Below are 19,967 nucleotides of genomic sequence, written 5' to 3' on the forward strand. Positions count from 1 at the left end.
GAGCCAAATTTCTTCACTCCCCAGGTACATAACTCAGCACAGAAACTCCATTTTCCCCAAGCAGAAGCCCTCTGTCCGTGATTGGATTTCCCGCCTTCCCTCCCCAAGATTGGGAGTTGAGCTAAAAATGGAATGGCAAACAGAGACAGAGTTGTAACTGCTATGCTCCTCGGCCTGAGCAGATCGAGTGCTAACTACTTACATGGCAAGGGGATTTGTGACCTGTGGGGATCTCCTGGTGCTTGGAGAGAAGGACCTTGGAAGATTGCCGCTTTCACCCGGTCTTCTTTTAACTTAGCCATTGGAGAGAGAGATACAATGCGCTAGCAGGCATTCATGCGCCTTGCCTCTCCCATTACTCTGGGCAAGAAATCCCCAGCCCTTCAAAAGCAGTGGCATCGTATCTGGAGACCAGGGGCTGAGCAAAGCCTGGCTTGGGAGGGTCGGAGATGGGGGTGGGGGAGAGGTCAGAGGCGCTGCCGAATATAAAGGCGATGGGAGAGAAAATGCTGTGTCCTCCCCGTGAACCTGGGCTGAGTCCTCCCCCACCCCCCAGCCTTTCCCCTCTGCTCAACCCAACTCAACTTCGATAAAAGCTCTAACCCTCCGCTTCCCAATGAGGCTGTGGCAGCTTTGCATGGAGCAGCAGCCCCAGCGGGGGACCCAGACTGCTGGAACAAGGAGCCTGGCTCAGGTCGGCCCTCCACGCCCGCACTCCACCCCACCCCGTCCCTCTCCCGCACCCTGATCCCATTCTGGGGTGGTCAGGCCCAAGGAAAGGAGCGCTCCCGGGAAAGAGGAGAGAATGGAGCCCACTGGAGGGAAGGCCAGAGGCCAAAATCTTCAAAAACTCAAACGAATGAGGGTTTAGTTTTGTTTCATTTGTCAAGAATTAGGGATTTCTGATGTTTCCCCTTGTCACACCAAGAGGCACTGAGAACAGCTAAGTGTGTATGCGTTAGACGGGAGGGAGTAACTGAACTCCCTAAAGAAGGCAAATAAAAGAACCATCCCAGTCCTCGCCTGCTGCTTTCCTGGGCGAGAGTGTCCTTTCGGCAAGTTCAGGGAGAAGCTTGAGAAAGAAAAGATAGTCATTTTCCTCCTCACTTTCATCTCTTCCACTTTAGGGAAGAGAAGAGAATAAATTCCTCTAAAACCAAAGGAGGAAAGTTAGAAAAGACTATAGATCCTAAGTTCCTTTTCTTTTTTTTTTTTTTTTTCCCCTCTTCCTCCATATAAACTTCCTTACTGGGTTGCAAAGACACCTAAGTCCAACCCTCAGTCCTTCCTTCCCTTCTCCCAAGCACTGTTAGACCCCCTTTTCCTGCCCCAAAGTCAATTGCCTCAAGATGCTAGGAGTTACAGTCAGATTTGGCCCCTAATTCACTTGATTACATGAAATAACTCCAGATAATTGTTGGCCCTGCTCGTTTACACTGCAGGCAGCATGTTTTGCTATCTCCAGGGCACCACTGAGGGAGAAGAAAGTAGACCTACAGGACCAAGTGATATCTCTCTCTCTCTCTCTCTCTCTCAAACACACACACACACACACACACACACACATGCACCCCACTCCGAGTACCAGCCAGCACCTTTCCTGTTGAGAGGAAATAAATCCAAAGCACACCGAACAACAGATTTTCACAACTGGTCCCATTGTTACCTTTCCCTCCAGAATTTGGGAAGAGGGGATAGGGGTATCCCCAGCTACAAATCCTGGATCTCTTTGCCCTCCCTCTTCAACTTCTGGTGCCTTCTATTCTGAAATTTAGATAAATTGTCTGAGAAGCCCACCGAGCCCCCACTCCCACTTCTTCCAACAAGCAAGCAAAAATTTGAGCAGGCCCCGCTTAGGGCCTGGTCTTGAGGATCAGGATGATTTGGGAGCCTTTGGCTTAAATTAATTATTCAGGTAATCCGGGCCAGTTTTTGTTGCTACTGTTTCTCTCTCTCTCTCTCTCTCTTTTTAATCCCCAAGGAAACAAATTAATTTTTTTTTTCTTTAAACAGTCAGACAGCCTGTTTCCAGCTATTTCCAAGCCCTGCCAAGACCTGGGAGCTTATAGGAAGAGGGGTAGTCCCTGTGTCTTTTCTCAACACCTGGCAGGTCCATGATAAAAGTTAGGGGAAAAAATAAAAGTTCTTCATTATCTCCAGGCATCAGGCTTTGAGGCCTACCCAAGCAAGGGGGCCTCCCACGCCTCTGGCCTCCACTTCACCCTTCTTTCCAAGTCTAAACAAACAGAGAAGCCACCCTGACGGGTCACTTTGCTGCTCCAGAGTCACCAACTCAAAATCTTCCTTCTTTCAAGAAGCACAGGCAGGTTGAGGGGGCATCTTCCTTAATCCTTCATTCCAAAAGAGTCCTAAAAGATGAAAAAAAACTCTTCTCTTCCTCCCACTCCCTAAACTTGCCTTCTTGTCTGCAAATAAGGCAGGCCTACTCAGCAGAGAGAAAAGAGAAGAAGGGAGAGGGAAATCAACAAAAAGAAGACACTGTGCCTAACTATAGAAAAGTGAGACCCTCCCAGCTCCACTCTAAAGACCCCCAGGAGAGTCTGGCCTCTTGGCAGACTCAGGGAAGGGACGGGGGGGGGGGGGGGGGGGGGGGATCAGCACTAATCTTCCACATCCCCTTTTTTGAGGATCCCCTGTCCCAATCCCCTTGCTGGTGCACCTAAGGAGGTTGGAGAAGGAGTTGAGAGTTAAGATTTGTGTGTTTGCTTAGAGTAAACTTAGGCAACTATAGAGAAGGTGGGATGTTACCAGGCCAGAAGGAGGAGGGGGATAAAAAGAAACCATCAGACATTGACGTAAAACTAATTCACATCCACTGGTTTATTATTGATCATGGGGCATTTCACATCGACACTAAAATTCTTTATTGCAAGTTTTACAATAATCAAGTAAATTCAGTCCAAAAACACAATGACCACGATGGTGGAGTGGGGTGGGGGTTCTACCTATAGACTGCCTCTCTGAACTGAAAGTTCATTTTTATTTTCTTTTGGCTCCTCAAACTGCACAGCTCTGAGAGGCTCTTCAATGCATTTAGCTTTGTCTGCTGTCGTCCCCCCTCTCCTCCCAGGCCCCCCCCCCAACAATAATACAAAAGAACTTCATAGCTTTGTTCTCCTTAAAATGACTTCCCCCTCACTAACCTCCCCTGGTGCATTTTCAATGCAAAAGGCCTAAGGAAAGAGGGGGGAAGGAGGAGGAGGAGAAGGATGAGAATTGGCTTAAAAATCTCTCTTTCCTTTTTTTTCCTCATTTCCCCTGAAATTTACCCAAACCAGACCATCGCACCTTGCAATATATAATTTTTGCAGCTTTTTCCTTAAAAAATAAATAACCCCCCCAAATGGCCTTAAAAAAACAAACAAACAAACAAACAAACCCCAGCAGGTACCATGCTAAGACAACATCACATGCTTAAAAGGGTCCTTAACAGTGGAAGGGAGAGAAGGGCAGAGGGCTTGTTTATCTGTTTAGTCAGTTTGGAATTGACAAGGTATAAGGTGGAAAGAAGAGAGAAAAGAACCAAAAAATATATATATATTAAATTCTATAAATAAGAGTCAATTTGTGTGTGAGGGGAGGATGGGGGCATGGGGTGGGGGCAGGGTGTGAGTTATGTTTTATAACCTGGTAATGTCCTCTGCCCGTTGCTGCTCCGGCGGCGTGGTGCTCTGGGAGTGGTCTTCAGAAGTGCCCGGGGTGGCTGCCGAGAGGGTGCTGGGCGCAGCGCCGGCCGGGGGCGCTGACCTGACTTTGGTGTTGGGGAGTCGGTGGTCCTTCTTCCATTTCATGCGACGGTTTTGGAACCAGATTTTGATCTGCCTCTCAGAGAGGCACAGCGAGTGGGCGATCTCGATCCTTCTCCTTCGGGTCAGGTAGCGATTGTAATGAAACTCTTTCTCTAATTCCAGGACTTGCTGCCGGGTGTAGGCTGTCCTCGAGCGCTTGGGTTCCCCTCCGTTATAATTGGGGTTCACTGGGGGGGACGAGGAGGGGAAAAGCAAATAGTGGGGTTCAGAGGCAGCAGGCTCCCGCCCCCCACCCTCACCCCATCCTCAGCTCTACGGAACAGGAGGAGGGGGTGGTGGAAATAAAGTCATCAAGCTAAATGGGTTATAAAGAAGTTGAAGGAAGCTGGAGACTTTGTAGTGTAATAAGAGGGGAATCCTCATTGTAACGACACTGAATTATTTATGCGCCCTTAGAAAGCGAGCATAGTTTTCACACATACATAACAGATCGTAGCACATGGCTCGGACTGCCCAGAGTAGCTAAGCCATAAAATTTATGGGGGATGTAATTACCCATTCTCGCTCGTAAATCCAGTTCAATTGTGCTAACCCAGAGTCGCTCCTGGAGAGAGAGGGGGAAGGAGAGAAAGGAGGACGGGGGCCGGAGGGGGCCGGGGAGGGTGGGGAGCGCTGGGGAAGTGGGGAGGGAGGGGGAGAGCAAAAAGCAAAGTTGCCTACCCGTGCTAACGTGGATTTTTTTCATCCATGGGTAGACTATGGGTTGCTTGCTGGCGGCGCTGGAGGGATGGTCAGGGGCTGGCTGGCTGCAGGCTGGCGGGGCTGGGGACGGGGAGGCGGAGGCGCCTGAGAGAGGCGCCGGCTCGCAGAGCGGCTGTGATTTCTCGGGGTGGTGGTGGCCCGCCTGGGCCGGCCCGTGGCCTCGCGAATTGCCCGGCCCCTGGAGACTGGTGCAGCTATACTGGCGCTCGGGGTAGCTAGGGCGCGGAGGCGGTGGTGGGTACAGCTCCTGGTGGTGATGCTGGAATCCCGATTCCCTGGTCCGGCCGTAATATTCCGGACTGTGTTCAGGGATGTAGCTATTTTGCGAATATTCTTCGCATGGAGGAAATTTCGGATCGATGTAGTTAGAGTCCATCAAATACGAGCTCATGATCATTAATTTCTGGAGTGGAAAATAATTTTTCTCGCTTTGTCGTTTTTCTGCTCCATAAAGCCCTCCTACTAGCTAGCGACCCTGTAAAGTTACTTTCACCATGTGACTCCGCCGGCCAATCACACGGAGCAACCCAGTCCCCGGATAAGGAACCGAATCGCTTTATTCAAAATGTATCCAATTTTTTTGTGTGTGTAGTGGTGGTGGTGGTGGTGCTGGGGGTGGTGGGGGTGGTGATGGGGGGCTAGCAGGCGGGGACCAAGGTACCCCCACTGCGCACCCCGCCGACTGACAGCCCTCCCCTGCAAAAGGAGATGGGAAGCCCCCAGCTCCCTTCCAAAGCCTGGGCTTTGGGGGGCTTTCGGGAGGCTGTGGTTCAGCCCCCTCCCAGAGTCTCCCCGTGGGCCTCCGGTGGGCCCGATGGGCCTCGTCTCCTGAGTTTTTCCAGAGGTCTCCATTCATGGCGATCCTGTGTCGGTCTGTGTAGGTCACTGGGCAGCGCCCCTCTTTTGCAGGAAGAGGAAGTTGAATGAGGAGGACTGGAGTGGAGGTTGGATGGGGAGGGGCCCAGGCTGAGCCCAGGAGGCTGAAGAGCCTGGGATGCCCCCCATCCAAGGATACCAGAGTCCATCCCCCTTCCCCATACACACTCACCCAACCCTATGGCCACGGGGTCGGCGAGGCAGGGTCCCAGCTGGACCGGGCAGGTAGAGGCAGCGGGATGCAAATGATTCTGACGTCATTTCTGGAGGTCTGGGGGTTGAGCCCCCGCTGAAGAGAGACAGGAAGTGGTTGGCAAAAGCAGAGTTCAGAAGCCTTGTCCTCCTCCCCTGGTACCCACTGACCCTCCCTGCCCCAGCCGCAGAGCAGAGGAACTCTTCTACTGCTGGCTGCTGTTTCTACTCTCAATCCAACTGGCCTGTGGCTTTCTGACAACTACCTCTAAGGCTGGCTCCTTAAGGACGTGGGGCAAGGAGGAGAGAGATCTTCCAGAAGTCAGTGCCCGGAGATGGTGCCCAGCCAAGGCCCTGGAAGCTCTTCTTTCTTCATCTCCACAGAAGGCCGACCTAGTTAAGAGGGAGGCCTGTGCGGGAGAGCCTGCTTCCGGCCAGGGATCGTATCCATGTAACACATATGTTTACATGTAAACACACATTCCCAGGGGCCAGCTCCAGGCTGCTTTCCAAAACCTGAGGGGTGAGCTCACCAAGGTGGGGGAGGCTGGGCAGGCCGTGGGGGTCTCCGGTCCATTCCTACCAGCTCCCCCTCTCTGCCGCCCACCCACAGGGAATACCCTGATGGTGGGTGGCGGGGGCACGGAGAAGGGAGGGGGCAAGACAGGGCTGCTTTTTCTGACACCCCCACCCCAGCCAGGAGTGGCCACGTCATGCCACCAATTCCAATTAGCTGATCCCATAACTCAGAGTTGGGGGGAGGTAGCAGAAGGGAGAACCCAGGGAGGGAGCTGGGTCCCCTTGTTGTACTTGATAACAATTATAGTTTAAAATCATAGCTTGCCGGGGCTCGGCTATATTTTACTTGATAACAATAAAAGTGACACATAAAGTTAACTGTTTATGTTTTATTTATTAGACTAAATCTGCCAGCGGTGGTAGGAGCGCTTGCCTCGTCGCTACAGCTTTTATAGGGCTGTAAAACGTCATAAATCAGTCTCGCGGAATCGCCCGCACTCTTTGTGTCGGCGGCGGCGCAGGGCTGGCGGCCGCTGGCTGCCTGCTCCCTCCTTTCCACGAAAAGTCGTAATGTGATTTTTTTCCCTCTGATTTTATTATTATGATCGCCGCCGTGATTAGTCAATCTACCTTTAATTCGCCGCCCTACGCTGCCTCCTCCCAGCCCAGCCTGGTTGACACTTGAATAAGTACCTTTTAAAACGGCATAACAACTATTTGAGGGTTTAATTAGAACATCTGCAATTAAGGGAATGAGGAGGGGAAAAGGAAAAAAAAAAAAAAAAGCCCTCGTGAGAGGGAGACTGAAGGCGGGAGATTCCCCACCTGTCTTTTACCACCTTAGGGATGCGGGAGAGGGGGTCCCCACGTCAAAATTTAGGGCTCACCCTGAGGGCAGGAATGAGAACCACCTGGGCCCCCTGGCCACTCTCTGTCCTCCAATGCTGAGTCTCTGCTCACCCCCGGCTCACCAGGAGCCAGTGCTTGGGGGCCCCTGGATACTCTGTCCCCAGGAGGACAATGCCCTGTGCCCCTACCACCAGGCGGTCGAGGGAACAGGAATTCCCTGGGGGTGCACCGTCTCTCAGAGAAGTGTCCCAAATTTCCCAGTGGGTCCCTGCCCATTCCCGTCTGGGACCGTCAGCCTGTGAGGACTGGCCAGTTTGGTTGAAAGAGGAATGTGAAACTGTGGGGAGGAGAGGCTGGGGTTCAGTTGATAGTGGTTTGGAGCCTGGGAGGGTGGCTTATTTGTTGTAATTGTTGGGGGTAGGGGTGGGTTAATTATAAGTTAGTGGAAGAGGGCAAAGGGAAACCAATGCTGAATGCTGCTCTACACAGAGTCTGAACTGCAGCCCCAGACTGGCCCCAGGGAAAGCCAAAGCTCCCGAAGGCAGGTAGGGTTGGGGGGAGGGTTCTGAAGAAGATAGCCTTCCAGCCCCACCCCCAACCTCCCTTGAGGCCCGCACCTGGATCAGGCTGCCCCACCCAATCCTCACCCAGAATACTCTTTCTTTCTCAGGAAAGGTGAGGTCTTGGCCTGGCTCCTCTGCTCCCAGCCCTCACACTCATCTTCTACCTGCCCTGCCCCCCGCCCTTCCCCCAACCCTCTTTTCTTCCATCTCTTCACCTTCTTGGGCTTTTTAGGGAATTCCTCCCAAGGCGTCGCCCCTCCTCTGCCACCACTCCCCAGGATTCTAAGTTCCTGCAGGTGGGTCAAGGGAGCCAGAGCAGGAAACCCACTTTGGGCCAATACATATTAAGTAGATACAGAGAGTTCAGTGGCCTCCAGCTGAATGTCAAGTCTGTCTTTGGTTATTACACATAACAAATACATATGCATACATACTGTTAATACTTATTAATACATTAAATGCCTCCTTGTGCAGCCATAAATATGTGGGGTTCTCATCCCAGGTTTGCACATCTAACTTGACATGCACCTCCAGGAAGTGAAATCTGAGAGATTCCTCCAAATGGGCCCACATTCATCTACATCATTTGTCCAAAAGCCCTTTTGGGGTGCCTATACCTTAATAGCAAGGAAGTCGCCTATCACAAGGGGAAAATAGCAAGCCAGCTGGGCTCTACCACACACATACATGCAAACAATTTCACCTGGATATTATTACAAGCACAGAAATAAAATCCCTCTGGAGAGCTCGTGCACTTAGCATTGGCTTAATGGGGGGGGCACTCAAGCAGCTCTTGCCTGTGATGAGTCCTAGTTTCTGGTCCTCTCTCCTTTTGTGCTTTGCCCTGCTGCTCTTGTCTTGCCAGCCCAAGGATTTCCATCCCGCTTGCCCTCCACCTCTCTCTACCCCAATTTTATTTTATTTTTTATTTTTTCTGACCACCCTTTGCCAGCTTCCAAACGCTCTCTGAATGCCACCCTCCCCATCTCCTTTCTAAATCTCTATCTGGTTTCTCTTTCGGAAACACGTTTCAGTACAAAGCGCTTCCCTTCTGACACCGCTGAAGAAAAATATGTGTCCATTGTGTGCGAGGCCTTATTGTGCCCAGATTACCATACTGACCGTTGGATAACCCATATTCCTCCCCTCCCCAGTAACAAGCTGCCGGCTGGGGGACCTCGGCGGCTCCACACATTCTGTGCTGTATTAAAATCTCACCCCTCAGACTCCCTGGATTTTCCTAGGGAGAAAAATAAATGGGAGAACCAACTCAGGATTTGGAGGGCAAAGAGAAGGAAAATGAGGGTCATTCCTTTTCCCACTCTCGGAAGTGCAGGATTTTGTGTGGGTGTATGATGTGGTTTTGTTATTGTGCTAGAGATGAAAAAATCGCAAAACCTCGCTTTCCTCTTCCTCAAATAAATGGACTATTAGATGGTATGCATCAAGTAATTCCCTCCATTTTTATTTTTTCTCCAAGCATCCTGAAAACCCCAAAGTAAAGCAAGACTCTTATCTCATTTTTTTGCGGCGTATGTATGTCTATATGTGTGTTTTTGTCCCTTTCTAACGCCAGCAGGCAGAGGTAATGTATGCAAAAGAATATGCAAATGCTTAATTGATTTTTTCTTAAATCTCTTGTCAGTAAAAGTAATGAATTGGTCTAAAATGATTTTAATAACCTGGACGTGTCACCAGAAAATACTAAACCTTTTTTTTTTCCTCCTGGAATCGCTTATAGTCTCAAAAAAAAAAAAAAAAAAAAGCAATCATGGAATGTTAATTTGCCCCCCTTTAAAATATTAAAGATGAATTTCTCTTGTTTGTTCCGAGACCATAGGCAAGGATTTCCCCCTCCTTGCCTTGCCTTCCTTGGAATTCAATTTTCCTCAAATCTCGTTTAAAGTGGCTTTTTAAAAAGTGGCCGCATTTTAATATTGGTTAGACAGAGTGACCTGCATTTCACCTCGGGTGTTTGACTTGTTCCAATAGGTCACTGCCATGGGGTTATTGATGGGGAAACTCCATTGAAATTTGTCTCTTCGCAAATGGCCTTTAGATCTTCCAGCGAGTTCAATAACTAGTTATAATGTGGAAGGGGAAAAATGAAGGCCCTGGGCTAACGAATTTGATGTTTCATTTTTATGCTGGAGAAATTGTTAGTTAGAGATTGGGTTCCTCACCCCCTTTCTTGGTCATCCTGGCCTCACTCACCCCCACTCTCATCCAAGGCTGCTGGATTATATCCCCTTTAAAACTTGTGCTAGGGTGTCCCTTTCTGCTCTTGATGCAAGCTTTAATTCTTTTTGTTATTAATCTTGTTGTTGTTACTGCTAAAAATTCTGACTTAAGGCTGGAGGAAGCTTGCACTGCTAGAGATTTGTAACCTTAACTTTCCTGTTAAGGGGGGAAAAGGACTTTTACTTTTAAAGGAGGTGAAATGTAGTTTTGAAAGTTCTAGGAATTAGGCTGGCTCTGGAGTAGCTTATGGTGGGCTCCCTGGCCTGTGCTTCCAGAATTAATGAAATGATAGGAGGCTGGGAACCCTCTGGGGGCTTGACGAGGGCATCTCAAAATGGCCCAATCTCTTCTTGGCCTCTGAGCTGCCACGGAAGCATGGGATCAGGCACCAAGAACCAAGAAAGGCAGAAACTGGGAAAGACTAAGGAAAGAGGGAGAATTCTATGGAGTAGGCAAGAAAATCTTGGGTGTCTCTCCTCCAGGGTCAGAGAACAGAATTCCTGGGGACTTAGAACTGCTTTCTTCATGAGAAGGGCACTCCAGGAAAGCCCACCACCCGGAGACAGTGCATTTTAGTGAGCTGGAAAGAACAGAGGAAAATAATGGGGGTGGGGGAGTGATGGAGATTTTTTATAAGATTCCCTTGTTTTCTGGAGTCCTCAAGGAGTCAGAGAGGAAAGGGCAGGGGAAGGGAAGGAAGGTCTTTATTTTATTCTCCCCAACCACAACCAAGTTGGGGCCCCCTTGACTATCCAGAAAAACCTCTGTGAGAAAGGACTGTGGAGAGCTTGGTCTCTCTGGACTGACCCAGCCATACAAGATCATTACCATTATTAACCTCTATAATAACAAGAGCATCATTCCCTCACTAAACAGAGCTCCCAATGTGCTTCATTTTCCTCTCCCAGGAACTGTCCCTTCTCCTTCCCTGCCCAAAGGGGCCCAGTTTGTTTAGCCCCGAGTTTCTCCTTTAATAAAGCCCACTTGCCCCCTACTTTCCCAGTCTTGGCCCACAGATGGGAGTCATTCCAAAGGTTGCCTTGACTTCTGAGTTGGGGCAATCAAGGCCCAGGTCACTTATGCAAGCGCCTGAAACTGGGGTGCCAACCCCTTCCATCCCCTCAACCCAGAGGCAGCATCTTGGTTCCCCCTGGGCTCCCAGACAAACTTCCCTAGACACATCCCTGACACCACTGGACAATGGGAAGCAACCCTTAACCCCGCACCACAGCTCCATAAAAATGGGGGGCCCGGAGAAGGGGCCATCGGTAGCTTCTGGATCTGGCTTGGGAGAAGACACGCAGCCTGTTCTTCCCAGCCAAGCCGGAATCCATTGCGATCCGCTCTAAACTTGCCCGCAGCCCCTCCGCGCTCCGGCCCGGCGGGCGAGCCCCCATCCCCGGGCCGCTCGCCCGCCTCGGCGCGCACCTTGGCCGCCTCCTCCGAACCCTGGACCCCCAGCCTCGGGCCTCGCCCTCGCCCCGGTTTAATTACGTGATTGATTTTCGCTTTGGTCGCGTCGGGACGCCTCTGCCTCCGACTGTTTAAATCTTTCGGCTCTCTTTTTGTGTTTCCGAGTCCTCCTGACGGGCCGTGATTTAGAGACTGCCCCTCGGGTGGCCTGGGTCCGGTCCAGGCTGCTGCCTCGCCCTACACTCCAACGAAATGGTCCTCCCACGGTTCTCGGCGCGCAGCCCGGGCTGCAGCCGCCCCACGCCGCCGGGCTCTGCCACTCGGGCCCTGCCCATTCGCCTTCCTGAATTATTTTGTGCTCCATTATCCTCTGATAGAAAAATGTTCCGTGTTTGAGTTATCACTCCACGCCTGGGCCCGGAGCTGCGCTGCTCCGCGTTTTTGTGTTTTCTCTTCACCCGAATATGGCGTGTTTTAGAAGGTCTGGATGGGGACCCGAGGCAGAACCACGCCGGGCTCCAGGTTCGGCGAGGAGCTCCAGCCGCTTTCCCCAAAGAGCCGCCCCACGCCGGAGGGCCACAAGCGCCAGGACCAGCAAAATCGTCCACAACTTTCAGCCCCTGAGCGCCAGCGGGACCGCAGGGCGGGCGGCCCCCCAGCCCGCAGCCGGCCGCGGACTCTGCCTTTGCCTCCCGGCCCCAGACAGAGGCCCTTCGGCCTGGCAGCCCCAGCGCTCTGGGCTGCGGGCACCTGCGTCCGACAACACGCGGGTCAGCGGCCCCTGCGCCGGAGGTACTGAAGGTGAGGTGAAGGACGGGGAAGAGGGAAGGAACTTTCATTTAGAAGAAGTGTGGATTTGGGGAGGGGAGGGGATGGGTGAGCCATGGAATAAAGAAAAGGAGCCTCTGAGCCCGCCGTGGCTGACCTCTTTCCCGTCTCTCTCCCTGCGAAGAAAACACTCTCTTTCCTCCCCAAACCGCTGGTTTTCCGCTCTCTCATCTATTTACAACTAATAAACATTCCTCTGATTATTCTCCCATGTCCTGTTTATTCTTTGATCCCTTCCAACGAGGCAAGCAAAAGTTACTATTAGCAGTGTTTTCTGATATTTTCCCCCTCGGGGAGAGGAGGGACTTGGGATGTCTTCCTCATTGGGGAAGAAGTTCAGTGAAACTTGAGTTGGTCACAACCTTCTTCTCCCTGTCCTCGGACCTACAGCACCCTAACCCCTGCTGCCCCAACCCCCTTCCCCCCCACCCCCACGCAGCAATGTTGCCGGGTAAATAAGAGTCCGCCTGCCTGGCTATTAGGATTCTGGAGACGTTGGCATCTGTAGCAATCATTAGTCAAAGCCGCGGAAGCCAAAGGAGCCGAGGAGTTGGACAGAAAAAATCTTGGAAATGATATACAGGAGCGGCGGAGGCATCAATCCCGGCCGATAAGAGCGTGGCTGTAGGGAGCGCTGCGGCCGCTTAATTGGGCCCTAGGTACCAAGAACAACCCGGGAGGGGACATCTAGGGGTCGGGCGGTGACCCTGGCACCATTTGGGCACCCTCCAAAAAACGGTTGAGGACTTAATCACCCCTTTCCCCCAAATCCAAAGGTCCAGTTGGGGTTGTGGAGGACTCTCACGCCCCGGTCAGTCTCTTCACCCTGAGAGCCAAGAGGAGCCAAGAGGAGCCGGGTTGAAGGGTTCTCCCCTTCTTCTCTTCCCTTCTCCTTAGTGGCTGTCTTGAGAGGTACTGCAGGATGGGGAGACTGACGGGGAATTTAGGGCACAGGGACAGCCTGGAGAGAGAGGCTATGGTCCTTACAGTGGCTTTTCCAGGGGGCAGAGGACTCAGTTGGACTAGATTTGGAGATAGCATTAGAGATAGCAACAGAATCACTCACTTTAATAAGCAAAACATCCAAAAGGTATTTGTTCTCCATGCCCATTTGCCTGATGTCTCTATTGATCACAGAGATAGACAGAGAGATGCAGTGGTTTAAATCCTTTCAGAGGGAGATCTATGCCCCTACATATAGATATATGTATCATGGAACCATCTCTAAACATATGCTTAAATGTTTAAGTTTGCAGCAAAACTGCAAAGACCATAAAGATCTCCAAATATGTAGCTTCAATATGTAGCTATTTTACGCATTGAGGCCCTTGCATAAATCTAGATAAAATTTTCAAAACAGAGATTGAGCAACACACACATAGTTCTTTCCAATAGGGGGGAAAAAAACCCAAATATTCATCCAGATGTTTAGCAAGAGCTGTACCAATACATCCCAGCGTATACATCCAACCACTACCGAAAGATTGGTAATGCACACACAGGAATTCGACAGAGGACTGGTATGTTCACTGTGGATCTATAAATCTAAAGATCTATACACCTGCATTTAAATGTGGAGTAGAGAGTGAAATAAAACATACATCCTGTTATATAGACATAGATAGACCTATAAATACATTTTCACAAGGGTAGCTATTGGACTGCTCATGGACTGCTCAGCTCTCTATAACGATAGGTATATTTGCATTGAGTCCTAGGAATGAAGGAGATTTTCTAGTGCTTGTGGGCTTGGGGTGTTCCAGTCCAGACTTCTCTGGGGAACAAATGAGGGTAAACTAGAGCCTGCATAAGGTCTAAGAGGCCCAAGAACACATATAATCTGTGGCCTCATTTCCAGCATATGGGGGCATTTCTCCAGTGATAGATAAGAGCCCTGGTCCCTAGGCCTGAAAGCGTCCCTAATAGAGATGAAGGTAGAGAGCTCTTTACTTCTATTCCCTTTATCTCCTTAGCCCACGGATGGGGGTGGAGGGACCGGTGGGAGGTTGGGGTGTCTTTGGGGGGAAGACTCATTAACGTTACAAAATGGAGCTATTCAGGTAAAATACGGTTTAGTTTGGAGATAATGTGATTACCGTGAGATGTGAGAAGGCTGTGGGCTTTCGGGCACACACACACATAATTTAATTACATAAAACCCGGTCACTGTAGAGAGCTTCCTCCATTCATTCAGTTCTAGATAGGTTCTTCTATATGCCTCACTCCCAATATCTCTTCTCAAGAGTTTTCTATATACCTGAAGTCCCACCTTCCAAAGAAAGGGTTTGGGGCTCAGGAAAGGGGTCACAGGAGAATAGCAGACCCAGAAGTTATGGTAGAGTCCCCAGGAGTCACAGTACTATCATCAGGCTCAGAAGCTGATCGCCTTCTATGTTAGTTCTTTTTAAATTGAGGGGTTGGGGGGAACCAAGGTCTGTGTGGACAAAAAGAAAAACGAAAGGTTGCATGGTTTTTAAACTTTGAGGGGGAAGAAATCACCAAGGAGCCCTTTTCTTATTGGAGGCATCGGATTTAGAAAGCTCTGGACTTCTTTATTTTTCTCCTTTGGTTTACTGGGGAAAGAGAGGTAAGGAGGGGCCCCAGGTGGGCTTGGGGAAGTGCAATCCAATTTAGCTGGCCAGCTTGGGGGAGAGTGATTTTCAAAGCAAAACCTCAGATGCTACTTCCTGAGAAGTCACCAGATCAAAACAGCCTCCTCTAGGCTTTTATGACCCCATCTCTACTCCCAACAGGAAAAGCACCCTCAATAAAACCTCAGCCCACGCCCCCATCCTCCACCCAGAGGACAGGGAGAGACACAATCTAAAATGAGGGACCTGACCCTTACTCCCTTCATTCACACCACACAAACCACACACACACACATACACACACACACACACACACACACACACTGGATTTTCCAAAAAGTTGACTTTTTAAAGAAATATTTACTAGATGAAAATTTTCCCCACTGAACAAAGAAGCAGCCCTGAGTTTGAGTTTGAGTCTACAATAGCAAGTAAAGGGAGGATTTGATCAGATAAGGGGTCTGGTCTTGTAGTCCCACATTGTCTCCCAACCCCCCCCCCAAACCCAACAGAACAACAGGACACTAAAGGTCATCAAGAGCCTGGGTGCCACCATCTGTGGGGCTGCTCCAGGGTCTTGGTTTTCCAGGGAGGCAGAAGAGAGGAAATTTAACAGTTCCCCCCGGGGGTTGAAGGGGCAGGGGTGGGCTGGGGAAGAGAAATGGTCTCCAGTTTGAACCCATGGGAAAAATGGGGCAGGACAATGAATGGGAAGTTAGCTCAAGTCAGCTGGTTTACTGTATCCTGCCAGGGATTCTCTTTCATACCATACTTGAACACATATATATACTTCTGTGTGTTCCAGTGTGGTGTTCTAGTTCAGGGGGCTGGGAGATATAGGGAACTTTCAAGGGCAGAACCCGGCCTGTCCTACCTCTCTGAGAACTGTATGACACCTGCAGTCCTGAAGGAATACCAAGTAGCTGAGCCCACATAGTCTACCCAGGCCATGTGGGGCTGCAGATCATGGTGGAACTTTCTCTGTATGTGTGTCAGGTGTAGAGAAAAAGCTGCCTTCCTGCATAATTCTCCTATTCAACTTCTCAATGTAGATCTTAAGGCCTGGTCATCAGAGGCTGAACAAGTCCTGGATTGCCTTGCTCAACTATCTCAAGTCCCGAATTGCATCCCACCCACCCACCCCCATTACACACACACATACACACACACAGAGTGAATCCTCCTGGGTATTCCTGTTTTCCTTTTGCCCCCTCCGTGACCCTTAGGAATGGCAGAAGAAGATGGATCCCAGGGTTCTGTAGGACTCAAGGACAAAGAGATCTCAACCACCCCAATGCCTCAGTCTAGACAACTTGAGCTTCTAGAGCCCCATCAAAGCAGCCAAGGGATTATGCAGACACACTCTTCTGGGTTACAAGGGTCCAATAAAAGGGAATGTGATTTTCTTGGCCCTCCAGCAGTTTAGGAAGTTCCTTCCTTAAATTGAACTAATCCAGAAAGCCTTAGCTTCGGGATCTTAAATCTGGATTGTCTCTTTTCTCCATCTCAAAGAGCTCCAGGGTCTCCATTCCCATGAGCAGGAGGTTCAGAGTAATTCATGCCCCCCCAGCAAAAGAAAACAGAGAACTGAAGTCTAGGATCCTGATGTTTCAGTTCAAGAACTCAGCCCAAAGACTTGGTACACAGAAAGGGAGAGTCAAAGAGACAGATAAAATTCACATGGATATTAGAGGGAATTGAGGCAATACCATCTCTCTTCCCAGTGCCTGTTTGGACAGAAACAAGCCTCCATCTTTCTTTTTCTACCCTTCATGAGATTTAGAAACTCCAATGTGAGAAACTCACACTGGAGGTGAAGGTTGGTCTCAAAGACTACCTCACCACCTACCAGAGAAAAATAAATGTGTGTGCTTTAATCCTAACAGATGAAAGAGGTGAGTGGTGCAGTATGGTTGAAGTTGACTTAGAAAGTGGGGGCTCTCTGGTTTCTGAGAGGAGCTGCCCTTCCTCTGACTTCTCATTCCAAACCTTCCATCTGTCCTATGCATTGTCCCAAAATCAGGCCCACCCAGAAGACCAATGAGCATGCTGTCAAAGCCCAGTTCATATTGGCTTATTCTTTCCACCCCTGCACCCTTGATGCCCCTAAAGAGACTTTAGAGGTTTGGGTGGTACAGTCCATCAGAGCTCCTGCCCTTCAGTCAGCTCAAGAAGGTAGAAGAGCAAGAGGAGAAGGGGAGGGAAGGGGAATTCAACCTTAAAATCAACCATGGAACAAAGCCCTGGAGACCAGAGGGTACTGGAGGGAGCAATGTCTGGGTCTGGACCCATGCACGAGTGGATTGGCTCAGGGCCCAGCCCAGGTGTTCAGGAAACACAGCACTTCTGTCCTACGTGCACAGCTTCTGTGCCATCAGGTGCTCTTGCTCAGAAATAGTTCCCACCCACTGCTTGTTCTGACTTGACCCATATAAACACAAACACAGGAAGCCACACCTTTGGTGGTTGTGTCCTTTAATAACTACTGGCCAGAACACAGGATCATCACTTAGTTGTTTATTATTATTATTTAGAATGCAAAGGAAAAAGACTTAAATTCATCAACTCTTTATAATATATCAAGGGAGGGTCCTGATTTTCTGTGCTCACTCTTTTTTCCAAATCCCTTTTTAAGAAAAGATTTTATTTATTTATGTGTCAGAGAGAGAGCACAAACAGGTGGAGTGGCAGGCAGAAGGAGAAGCAGGATCCCTGCTGAGCAAGGGGCCCTGGGATCATGACCTGGTCCTGGGATCACTACCTGAGCCAAGGCAGACTCCTAACTGACAGAGCCACCCAGGCATCCCTCCAAAACACTCTTTCAACTGTCTCAAAGTTATTCAACAAGATAGAGGTACTAAACACAACTTTCAATCCACTTCTGCTCCCTTCTCGCACATCAGAGGTCATTTGACAAAGCAAATGGCTCTGGGGCACTTCCAGAGAGATAAATTTAAAAAAAGTTCTACTCACCCCCACCTGTCCCCAGGAGGATCAGAAGAGAATGGAAACTGGTACAAGGTAAGTGTTTAGGGGATAATCGCCATCAGAATTTGAATTCAGAACTGGATTTCATATCCACACCTACTGTACACCCTGATCGAGAGTCCACGTCTATAAAGCCCTGTGAATTGGATAGGATCTCACCGAAGAGAATGGGAATGATCCAGAGGACACTCCCACAACTTCAGATCCCTGTACAACTGAGACTGACCTCGAGGCCAAGGCACATGGTTAGAACTACAGGATGCAAGCCAAAGAGTCCCTAGAACTAGTTCAGGGACAAAGGGAGGGGCTAGAATATTCTCAGCACCGCTGTTTCCATTCCTATCTGAGATAGGGCAGATCCAGGAGCTAAAGAGGACGATTAGGGAGGGATGGAGGAAGAGGAATGGAGGGGAAGGGCGAGACAGAGACCCAAGTACTTTTTGGCTGATTGGTTGGTGGGGGCCATGTGACCCTGCTTAGCGCATTTCTGATTGGTTGTTTGACCTTTTCCAGGGTTAAAGACCTAGGAACAAAATTAAAAGCTTCCCGGGTTGACTGGAGCACCTTGGCACTTGATGGATCACCCACCTCCCGCTCCAGGAAGACCCCAAAATCAAGTACGGGGTGGGGGCAGGGTGGAAAAAGCAAGAATCTCAGGCCCAATTTATATTTGTCTTTCTTCTATCTATATTTGTCTTTATGTATTTGTTCTACAAAATAGCAAAAAACTGGCCCAGACAGATTGAGAGGAAGGAAGATCTAGTATTGCTGGGGCAGGAAGAGGGAGTGATATTTAAATGGAACTTTTGAGCCTAAGAAACAGAAAAAGAGATGAGGAACCCCCAAGAGACGCTGTGTAAATCTATAAAACAGAAACACACACCCTTTTCCACGGAGAGGAACGGAATGGGACTGCGCTTTACCCAGGGGTATGGGAAGGCTGAGTTTGCCTGGGTGTGGAACTTTGGCCCTGGCTAAATTCTTGGATGAAGACCATTAGATTTGCTCCCTAAAGCCCTGGGGAGCTGGCTGGAGGGGAAGAGTCAAGTTAGAAAGCAAGGAAAACTCCCATCTCCCTGAGGCTTGAATGGAAATTTTCCAGAACCACTCCCCGCAAATCACAGACTAGTGAGGAAGGGAGAGTGGAGAGGGCTAATTATGAGAAAGGAAGAATATGGGAGTTAATTTTTTGAATGGGCTCCTGGGGAAATCCTCTGGGATCCTCATGCTTCCCTGGGAAATAAAGGAGTAGGGAGGACTATGGTACCGAGGGAGGCCCAATCATGGTTTGGGACAGGGGTCCCCAAGGGATGGCTTCAGGGAGTCCCCCAAGTCCTGCCTCAGCGCTGCTTATGCAAGCGAGAGCCCGAGAGCCCGCTAGAGCTGGGCTTGGAGATCGCCTGGCTCAGGGGTGTCTTTGGGTCTCTTTTCCCCTTCACTCTCTCAGAGCGGGCCTGGTCTCTCTGTCTCTGCTTGAGTCCTGCTTCTTCCTCAGTCCCCTTGGGTGGCAGGGGCACACTAACTACATCCTCTTCCCGTCCTCAACCGCGCTTCTCCACAAAAGCGTGTGCCCTGGATCCCCACAGCAATCCTCCCTTTTGGGAAGGCGCAGACCTGGCTCTCCCCGCCACTCTTCTCCTTTTTCTTTGGCCTGAACCAGTTGCCCTCCATGGGCCCACCTTCCGCCCTGATTCCTGATTCCGAATCCCGCCAGATTCAGTAGGATTCTCTCGGCCCCTTCAAGAAGACTGAGTTTCTATGTCATTGCTGTCCTGGCTTAGCTCCGGGTGCTGCATGGGGAGGGGGCTGCGCTCCCAGGTGTGGAGGACACGTGCCTCCCGTGCTAGAAGCCTCCTTCCTAGACACCGTTAGGGAGCCTGAGCCTGAGACTGGCAGAAGAACTCCATGTCCATATCGGGCCCTGATGGCTCCTCCACCACCCGGAGGTCACTCTCTCCCCAGAGCTGGGGGGCTTTTCCTGGTCAGTCTAGGAAAAACATTGCCTCCACTCTCCAACCCATTTATACTCCTAAAAGTAGTCCCTCCTGGGCCTACTTTTGCCTCAGGCAAGGGCTTGGGAATGCCAGGAAAGATCCCAACAGCTAGAGGGAGGCATGAAACTACCCTGGCTCCAGGCCGACCAAGACCCCAGACTACAGATGCTGGGACAGCTGTCCACCAGGCCTGGTGGTGAGGAAAGAGAAAATGCTTTGGGGCTCTCTGGGCTCAGCCAGCTTCCTTTAAGATGCTTCTGCAATTTCAGGTCGCACCCTGGAGACTCAGAAGTCCCAAAGCCTGCCTTCCTGGCCTCCCTCTCCAGCTGCCTGACCTGCCTGGACTGTGAGCCACTGGCCCAAGGGCTGAACTGGCACCCT

The 19,967-nt window shown here is 50.3% G+C and overlaps 1 protein-coding gene across 4 annotated transcripts in view; it reads right to left on the bottom strand.

The window, feature by feature from the left end:
* Positions 1 to 2,817: 2,817 nt before the first annotated feature.
* Positions 2,818 to 19,967, bottom strand: part of HOXC4 (homeobox C4) — a 60,572-nt gene continuing 43,422 nt past the window's right edge. For 2 of the 4 annotated variants that reach the window (XM_059185120.1, XM_059185119.1), the window contains exons 2-5: positions 5,867 to 5,993; positions 5,581 to 5,697; positions 4,491 to 5,432; positions 2,818 to 3,997 (exon numbers count right to left, since the gene is read on the bottom strand). In XM_059185120.1, the coding sequence (XP_059041103.1) occupies positions 3,642 to 3,997; positions 4,491 to 4,929 (795 nt within the window). In that variant the 5' untranslated portion in view covers positions 4,930 to 5,432; positions 5,581 to 5,697; positions 5,867 to 5,993 and the 3' untranslated portion in view covers positions 2,818 to 3,641. Of the gene's footprint in view, positions 3,998 to 4,490; positions 5,433 to 5,580; positions 5,698 to 5,866; positions 5,994 to 11,266; positions 11,960 to 19,967 lie in introns of those variants that run through there. The other 2 variants (XM_059185121.1, XM_059185122.1) reach the window with 2 other exon arrangements.

This window comes from Mustela lutreola, chromosome 8 (genome assembly GCF_030435805.1).
Source record: "Mustela lutreola isolate mMusLut2 chromosome 8, mMusLut2.pri, whole genome shotgun sequence".
Classification (NCBI taxonomy): domain Eukaryota; kingdom Metazoa; phylum Chordata; class Mammalia; order Carnivora; family Mustelidae; genus Mustela; species Mustela lutreola.